Here is a 10248-nt window from a genome sequence, read left to right on the forward strand (position 1 = left end):
CAACCTTATTATCGTGTCGGACTAAGTCCACTTGTAGGGTTTAACATGACAATCCTTATGAGCTCCTCTTGGGGACATTATCAACCTAGATTACTAGGACACAGTTTCCTTCTATAATCAACAACACACACTATAAGTAATAGCATTTCCCAACTTATCGAGCCTATTGATTTATCGAGCTAAATCTCACTCTTTGATAAGTCAAAGAAATAAATACTAAATATATGTGCTTATTATTATATTAGAATTAAGAGCGCACACTTCCATAATAACTAAGATCTTGTTCTTTTATTAAGTCAGTATAAAAAGAACTTACCGTAATGGTCCTGCTCAATACACTCAGAGTGTACTAGTGTAATTTATCAATTAAGATAAACTAATATCTAATTACACTATGATTATCTCAATGGTTTGTTCCTTTCCATCTCAGTCGTGAGCTACTGTTTATAATTTATAAGGAATTGATAACATTATATTCTGTGTGTGACACCACACACTATATTATCTAAATATAAATTAATTGAACAACTATACTTAGCTTATAAATGTAGATATTTGACCAATATGATTCTTATTTCTAAGTAAATGTTTATACAAAAAGCTAGGCTTTTAGTATACATTCCAACATCTGCCCTGCTCTGGGCCTCCCCACAAGCATCCGCATCTGGTCACATTGACCCCGAGAGCATTCGATCACCTTGACCTGCTTCAGGCCTCCCTGCGAGTATCTAGTCACCCTGACCTACTCACCTCCCCGCAAGTATCCGATCATCCTGACCTGCTCCAAGCCTCCTCGCAAGCATCCGGTCAACCTGATCTACCCCAGGCTCACCCTAATCTTCGTTCAAGGCCACCCCACATGGTAGTTGGCCTGGATCATGGCGCTGATACCATTTGTTGTGCTCAAAGGATGTTCACATATCTCCACAATGACATGATATTATCCATTTTAGGCCTAAGCTTTCATAGCTTTGCTCTTGGGCTCTCCCCAAAAGGTCTCATGCCAATGGAGATATCCTACATCCTTTTAAACTTATGATCTTTACCAAATCTTTCCAATGTGAGACTTTGATTAAACCCCAACAATCTTCCCCTCAAACGAATGACCACAATCACTCTCGTGGTCTGGGTCTCCCCGTGAGCATCCGATCACCCTAACCTGCTCTGGACCTCCCCACAAGCATTCAGCCACCTTGACCTGCTTTGGGCCTCCCCACGAGCATCCGATCACCCTAACCTACTCGTCTCCCCGCAAGTATCCAATCATCCTGACCTGCTCTAGTCCTCCCCGCGAGTATCCGGTCACCCTACATGGTATCTGGTCTGAACCATGACTTTGGTCCAGGCCTCCCCGCGAGCATCTGATCATCCTAACCTGCTCTAGGCCTCTCCACGAGCATTTAGTCACCTTGACCTACTTCGGGCCTCCCCGTGAGCATCCGATTAGCTTGACTTGCTTTGAGCCTCCCCGCAAGCATCCGGTCACCTGACCTACTCGTCTCCCCGCAAGTATCCGATCACCCTGACCTGCTTCAAGCCTCCCCGCGAGTATTGACCTGCTCCAGTCCTCCCTACGAATATCCAGTCAACCTGACCTGCTTCAAGGCCTTCCCACAAACATCCGGTCAACCTAACCTGCTTCGACGCCTTCCCGCAAGCATCCGATCAACCTGACATGCTTCAAGGCCTTCTTGCAAGCATTTGATCAACCTGACCTACCCCGGACTCACCCTCAACTTCGTTTAAAGCCACCCCCACATGGTATCTAGTCTAAACTATGGCTCTGATATTATTATTATGTCCAAAAAATGTCCACATATCTCCATAATGATATGATATTATCCACTTTATGTCTAAACCCTCATGACTTTATTCTTGAATTTTACCGAAAAAACCTCATGATAATAAAAATATTCTATATCCTTTTAAATCCATGATCTTTACTAAATCTTTCTAATATAAAATTTTAATTTTAATTAAATTCCAACAAAAATCTTCATAGAAGGATCCAATAAATCAGCCAACATATATGAGTAAGTATATCTGAAATCCTTACCTCCACCCTCGTAGAAGTCAAATTAGTAGCAAATGTTCAATACAGATTCTATTATCTACCATATATAACATATGTTATATTTTTCACTGGTTATAATATAATATAAATGATGCAATTCGCAAGGAACACTTTCCTGATATAATTGTTTTGCCTTCATGATCTGGTGCAGTTCTGCAGTGGCTGACCATTAAACCTATGTTTTTTAGCATCAACAAGGACTAACACAAGAAATAGGATGTCAGAGTTTTCATCGACAAGGGGGCATGGATGCAATTTTGACAGAACCACGGTTCTATATCTTAATATAGAAGGCACAATGGGAGTAATTTTCTATTTCTACCTCAAGTTCGCTAGATATAAGATTCGAGAATATGATGATTAATTACGAACTGAATCATGCTTGAGACCTCCAGCCACTGCACAAGTATGATCAAGCAAAGCAAAGCGCCAAAGACAGACTTTAGATTTTGTACACATCACTTTCACAATATGGTTAGTAAGGTGGTGACTACCAGACCTCAGCCAACTCAGTCAAAGGGTTGAAACATTATAATCATGAGAAGTCGAATGCATACGAGGAGCCATGAGAATTTATAATCTTAAAAACTAGTTCAATAGGATTGCAATTGCTAGAATCCACATGAGAAATGAGTGACGGGAAGAATTTACATTCAAAAGAGTTGTTGCATCGAATGGACTAGTTGAAAACGTTGCTCAGGCATCATCATTCATCAGCATCGCTGCCGCCCATGTGGGTATCATGTGCTACCCAATACCGGTTAGCATCAGGGACCTATCAATTTAAATCTGCTCCAAGAAGGTGAGTATGTTTTTTGCAATGCTTTCACAAATATAAATCTAACCCTTTTTTATAAAAAAAAAGAAATTGCATGTTTGCTTTCATTATCCCCTAAATGCCATTAGTTTTGATAAAATTCAGCCAAAAGTATCCTGGCATTTTATTCTTTTTAAATATTATATCAAAAAAACAAAAGGAAGAAAAAACTATTGATTACTTTAAAGGCACTTTAATATCTGAAATTTAAAGGATATTGTCAAATATAATCATTATCTAACTATTTTAATAGAGATGAACTCTTCAATGACATATATTGGTAAGATTTCGAGGTTTAAAATGGTATATTGGTAAATTTGAAGTTATGCAAAATAAAATAGTATGTATAAAGTGTAAATATATAGTTTCGCCTTTTTCAAAAAGATTTACTCAAATGAAGTGAATTGTATTAGCAGTACCTTTCAAGAACAAACTTTCCTTCCTTGTACTTCTGGTTCTTTTCATGAGCAGATATCTGAAATGAAGCATTGGGTCGAGAGTAGATGCAGTAATAGTAAAACTAAATCAAGAAGAAAAAGAAATTGAACTAGACTTTACATAATTCCATCCAAGATTAGAGCCGCAGCCAACGCAGAAAATATCAGAGACGGTGTGCAGCCCAGTCAGCATCATTCGCTCCTCTTTAGTTCCAGCTGTCACATTCACACTGTTAAGAAATAAAGTGAATGGTTGATTAAATATCCCAAAGAGTTGAACAGTATCAACGATTCGAAAAATGAAAAAGATTTTGAGGAGATGATAAAGACAATTGACAACATTTGCTGTTTAAATTTTCTAACTACAAGCACTCTTTAGAAAGTATATTGACACAAGTATATCCAGGACTAGAATTCAATCTACTGAGGCTCCCACATGCTTAAAAGTTAAAACCTGCGAAGCCATTAAAATAAGTGATGTCCTACGAATGAAAATAACATTGAACAAATAGCACAAATCAGAAGGAATTCGTGAAACCAATAAGCGATAATGGAAAGCAAATCTTACAGTCACAAAACAGCTAAAAAGGCATTGATCCTCTCAAATTGTGTGATTCTCCCTATCAATGTTCAGTTCAAGCAACAATGTGAAGGTAAATTTTCATGACTGTCCTCCAAAAAACCACTACAGCAGTAGCTTGCATCAACAAAACTGTTTTGTCCATTTTCTTATCTATTTAACTAATCTGAACATCTAAACTCGATTTGTATAATATTTTTATGCAAAATGTTCACTTAAGTCACAAATCTTGGTAAACTAGTACATTGAATAAAACTAACCACATACGGATTAAAAGACCTGAGGAGAAGTACCAATTTAATGTATCAGTCTGGCCGTAAAATGATCTGGATAAACATGTACAAGGCCGCCTGGCTACTGGACACCTTAGTTAAGGCAAATCACTTTCCAGGGACCAAACTGTTAGTCGGAAGACCTAGGATACCTCACAGATAGCTTAAGGCAAAAGACATGAATGTAGTATTTATAGCAATAAGGTTGGAAGTTAAGACATTGGGGACCAGCGAAACATGGTGAGCAACAACTGCAGCAAGGAGGTTGCTGATTGTTGCCATTGTGCAGTGTGCCTTTGCATGTGTCTAGGCTTGGAAGCACGTGAAATGTGATGTCAATTGCTGCGATAACTCTGGGCTATGTCATCAGGGGGTAAGCATAAGGACAGCTGAGCAACTTCATGAAGGCACCTGTGAAATCTTCTCCTTCATTATAAAGAATGATGGGGAGTAGTTGATGGAGTTTTCACAAGGGTGGTAGTGCCATGTTTGTCAAAGTAGTGTGGTGGTTTTGGGCATGACAATAACACCAGATTAGTTGCAGAGATAGGATGGGGGTGGAACGGCCAACCCACTAAGCACAAGAATAAAGGGGATGGATGCAACCACCCTTCATCAAACCTCCATGATGAAAGGGGGAGAATGTGGGATTCTATACCTTTGCTCTCCCTTTTGTTATGTTTCTGTTAAAAATGAAGAGGAACTACTTGTGATTGCATTGGTTTGGAATGTTGCGTGTTCTCTCTTTGTGAGGAAGACACAGAAATCTTTCCGCATTCAGAAATACCTGCAAAAGGGTCAAGTTGAGTCACCTGTTTACATATTTGTGAGGTATTGTCTACTTTTGACTTTTGAGTATTGTGTCTGTATTCACGTAGTGGGTCATGGTGTTAATGATCAACTCAAATATTGACAAACCCTAGAAAGCAGCATTCACACTACAATGAACACATGACAAGTACACATGCCTCGATCTGTAATAGCATTGCCTACATTTTAACAGGTCAACCATAGTATGAAAGCACATCATAATAACTGTATCAGACCCCCAAACAGTTCACAAGTCCTTGAATTGACCAGGAGAAAAGGAAGTGGAAGCTTGGACAAAGGTAAAATGATAAGGCCACTTACACCTTCTGGAAGAGATAAGCCTTCCCATGTCTGCAATGGAAGGACTGTACACACAGAAATTGAATAGACATCAATATAGTATTTAACTCATTCATGGAGTGAAAAATTAAACTTAACTATGTACAATTTTACTTGTTATTTCCATCTCTATTCATCAATTTCAAGTTACATGTCTAAGAAACTAGTCGAACATGTAGCAGCTTTATGGGACTTGATAATGGGACAACAATAACAGACACTGTCACTGTTTTAATAAGACATTGAATACTGAACAGATCGCTCAAACTTTCATCAGCAAATGGCATGCATAACCCTATCCTATTAAACACGTCTGGAAAAAGAAACTAATTGTCATCCCTTACAAGAAATATCTCTTAAACAACTTCACATGAATATCTTTGCTACTTAATCACAGTAAATGTCTGTTCATGGATCTCAGACAAAATCAGAACTAGTAGGCAGGTACGAAGTTATTCAATAAATATACACATACAAAGCAGATTTACAGAAACAGCAATTTGCATCAAAATTGCTACAATAAGAAGAAACAATTGGAACAATTTTTCTGCTAGCTTAGATTTGATCAGCATATTCCAAAATATCCAACAATTTCAGAAGTACAGAACGATGGTCTTTTCAAATACCTCAATACCTTACACAGCTAGCAGATAACCCAGAACAGATTTTTATTTTAGCCTACTCTCACTGCATTTATACAAGGGATAGCATAGACTTAAAATGGCCTATCAAAAAGGATGCTTACTGTAAAACCCATTTACTAAATCTGGGAATGCAGTGAGATTAATTATTAAACATCACTCTAGAAATTACAAAACTTGATCTTAAGGAAATCCACTTTCACCAAAATGGAATCCAGTATCTAGGAACAATCTTTGATAGGGACTATGCACTCCAATTTTCAATCTCCAATAAGATACAGCAGAGAAGGATGAAAATTCTGAGATGAGTGGATATATAATGTAAGAGAATTTCCTGGAGAGATTGACTGGTAGGAAGCCATGAAGTAAGTTCAATTCAAGAAAGCAACCTACCAGATTGAATGATGCTCAATGTATGACATGATTAATCAATTCAAGTTGATAAGCGATCAACAAAAAATGAAATTCAAATGTTTATGAAGTTAACAGTAGGTGACTCGTGAATGAATTCTCACTACACTGAGATGATTTACACTGCAACGTTCTCTATCTAAGGCCATAGGATGATTGAAGTGCTAAACATCTACAATTACAAGCATCACTCAGTTAAACATCCAAATACAGAGGAAAGCGGGAAAAAGTTCTCCCTTAAGAAAAATCATGATAAAATTGATTCATCTGTATAAAGTCAGAAGTCAGGTAATAATAGGTAAAAACTGGCAAATAAACTCTGGATATAATTTCTCTTTTAGCAGTACCGCACTGATTAGTTGATTTAGAATCATGTTCTTAATTTCTTAAATTCTTGATTACTAAATTTGATTAGTCAATCATCCATCTCAAAAACTCAAGATGTAAGGAGATACCAACTTATACATTACATTAGACCTCCTGCCCAAAAGCTTGAGTAACAAAATTATAATCTTAGCATGAGGACACAACTAGCTTATACAGATGTCAATTTACACCAGAAAGATTTTTGAGAATGCTATTGAACTATATCAGAAATGACAACACTACTAAATAGTTATCATTTTAAGCTTTTCACCAATCCATAATGGAGTGGTTGATGCCAAGCTGAAGTTGCAACATATTAACTTTCCATATTGATAAAAATTGGGAATAAAAAGGGAACATAAATTTAACACAAGCAATAGTGCTGATTTTTTTCCTACCAATTCTTCTACCACCACTTATCATCTCTATTTCCCGATCTCTTTCATCTTATTTCCATTTCCCAGGCTTCTTTTTTACTCTATCTTCCTCAGGAATTTGAGTGCATAGACTATCCCTGCTGTCTAAGAGCATCCCTCCAATAATTGTTGATTGTATGGCATCCGCAGACCATTGCTCCAACAACCTAATATTTTTCATGATTCATTGCAAGCAATCATCATCAAATTGTTGTGTCGTAGTGTGATGCAGAGCCAGGAGCATCATCCCCTAGCATCCATAGCATCATAACATTAAATCAAGTTCCATTATTAGGTTCTTTTTACAAGTTTGACTTAATCAAAGGAATAGGTAAGATTAAATCCAAGAAGTAGATTTAGATATTTTGGACTAATTATTCAACAAGAATTTGATATTGATGAATATCATCATCATCACATTGTGTTTGTCATAAATAGTTGGGGTTGGCTACACAGAATTTTATCCCTTCACTAAGCTCTTAGAAGGCAATATCAATCATTATTTAAGTTAATTAAATTACTTTTTATTATATCAATCAATGTTTTCTTTAGTCTCCCTCTACTCTCACACCTTCCACTTTAAAGCTAAGTTTACTCGATGGGAAGGTTAGGGGAGGAGACAAAAGTGCCACCATCAACATGTTTACCTTAGTAAAGGAGATGGAAAGGATGAAAAGGTAATGACAAGATTACCCTTGCTTTCTCATACTCGCCGTTGCTTGGTTACCACTTACCACACATCTCCCTCACCTCACCTATAAATATTGCCCTCCCTTTGTCTATAGATGCCACCCACTACCCTTGCATTGGCCTCACTAGTTGTCCACGCTTGCACCCCACATCACATCAACCACATGGCGCACTACCAAGCCACTTCCCCACATTGCACCAAAAGGGAATGGACAAAGAGGACATTCTCCCCTCACCTTTTGGCTTTTGCCAAGATTGCTCTCACCCACCTAGTATTGGGCAAATACTATTTTACTACAAAGTCTTTTAGTGGAATCCAATCGGAGCCCTTTCAGTTCGAATATTGTTCAACATAAATTCGGAGAGGACCTCAAAATTTGTACTTTCCTCAATTCTCCCTTCCAAATATGTAAACAGGTCCTAATGCTAGATGAATTATCATAAATAATGGATAAAAATGGATGTTTAAATAGAATTAAGCTTTTGAAGTCCATGTAATTGTTGGGTGTCCCTTATGATAAAGGAAAATTTCATAAGATTCAGGTATGAATTGCCATACATTAAGGATTCTAATCTATCGAGCTATTAGGAAACAACACAAAAATAATGTAGGAGAAACAAGGATGTGTGAGGCTACTAAAAGGATAAAACAAAAACAAATTATCTGAGATCAGCAAAGTCTAAAACCAATAAAAGATAAAAGGATAGAAAATAGATTGAAATACTATGAACAAGTTCAAATATGATCAATTACAACCATTAAAGTACAAGGGGTAGAGGGATACATAAAAATTTTAAGTAATTTAGTAAAAAAAAATCTTAAGTAAATTAAATGCATGCATTTTCCTGTTAGACACTGTAATTGTAAAAAATTTAGTGATTGTTTCCTGGAATGTAATCATTCTTTGTAATATATAGCCTGTAGTGCTGCGGTGCAACGGAAGGGCGCCAAGTTGTCACTGTAAGAAATCCTGCGTACTATTCGCAGGATGTCTTACGGGGTCACCAGGTACCCATGGTTCGATCCCCAGCTACGGCGCATTCGCAGGGATTTTTATTCCAAATGGGACGCACAACCACAAGATGCTAGACTTGGGGCCAAGCCGGTTGTCCCAGGTTTGGTATTACGTTCATCATTCTTTATAATATATAGAAATGTAGTTTTCAAAATTTTTCCTTTTCTGATATATCATTCTTCTCAGTTAAGAAAAAATTTCTCAGGAACTGCATAACGACTGATGATCTATGCTGTACTCCTTACAGAAAGATCAACTCAAAACTGTCGAATAGAAATAGAATAGTAGTCGTAATGAAGATCAAAAGAGGGCGCTTTGGAACATGAAGAATGAGCTAACCCCCAACAGAATTGTAGTTGTTCTAATTATTTTCTTTTATAAATAGCACTCTTCTCGATTAAAAACTGTTAGCTCGGAAGCTGCTTAACATTGATTATCTATGCTGCAATCAAGACCCATTACAGAAAAGTTTAACTACAGAAACGTAACCACAGTGATAAAAATGAGGCGCTTTGGAACACGGAGAATGGAACAGCCCCCCAAAGGTTAGCAAGCAAAACAGAAGCCATGAAGACACAAACCTTGGAGATGACGTCGAGGGAAAGGGCAAGGTGGGTCTGGCAATGCTTGCAGCTGTAGAACTTACCTTCGAGGCTAATCAGAAAAATCCGCCCCATCCTACCTTTCTTCTTCCCTCCTTCCTAATCGCCGCCCTCCGGTATCTAGCTCACCGCTGCGCTTCCACTGCCAAAACCTCCTCCGCCTCCTCGGCTCAACAAATGCCGATCGAATAGGAGAGCGACGGCCGCGCGCTCCGCCCTATGCGCGACGAGGGATCGTCGGGGACTGGATCGGAGGAGCTGGAGTACAGAGGAAGCGAGAAGAAGAGGGCGAACGAGTCGATCAGAGTGGAAGCGGAGGCGAGATAAGGCGAGCGGGAGAAGAAGAAGCCAGACACGGTTCACAAGTGGAATGCAATGGTGTCATGCCACGATAGCTATTTTTAATTTAATAAGATGGCGCCTGAAATAAGTAGACGAGAAGTGAACGAGCTATCCTGTGTTCCTGTTTCGTGTTGTTAGCGAAGTAGCTTCTCGTTCACGAGAATGTCATAGCCGTCTGATCGACGAGAGACACGGAACACGTCATTTTCGGGAGATGAGATCCTTATTCCGAAAATAACGTATTCTCGTGTCCCCTCGCCGATCGGACGAACTAAATCACATCTCAAAGATATAATGTATATCATAAAAATATCATAACCGTCCGATCGACGAAAAACACATTATTTTTGGGAGAGAAGAGCTCATCTCTTGCTGCCATGTGACATCTGCTAATTAGACGTAGTTAAATTTAGAAAGAAAAAACAAATAAAATAA

The 10248-nt window shown here is 38.2% G+C and overlaps 1 protein-coding gene across 1 annotated transcript; it reads right to left on the bottom strand.

The window, feature by feature from the left end:
- Positions 1-2628: 2628 nt before the first annotated feature.
- Positions 2629-9842, bottom strand: LOC121976197 (protein yippee-like). The gene is made up of 5 exons (XM_042528268.1): positions 9451-9842; positions 5312-5355; positions 3450-3558; positions 3311-3366; positions 2629-2863 (listed from the first exon to the last, which is right to left on the bottom strand). The coding sequence occupies exons 1-5, from the start codon at positions 9544-9546 to the stop codon at positions 2842-2844; spliced, it is 327 nt and encodes a 108-aa protein (XP_042384202.1). The 5' UTR covers positions 9547-9842; the 3' UTR covers positions 2629-2841.
- Between the last annotated feature and the right edge of the window lie 406 nt (positions 9843-10248).

Source organism: Zingiber officinale, chromosome 4B, assembly GCF_018446385.1.
Source record: "Zingiber officinale cultivar Zhangliang chromosome 4B, Zo_v1.1, whole genome shotgun sequence".
In the NCBI taxonomy this organism is placed as follows: domain Eukaryota; kingdom Viridiplantae; phylum Streptophyta; class Magnoliopsida; order Zingiberales; family Zingiberaceae; genus Zingiber; species Zingiber officinale.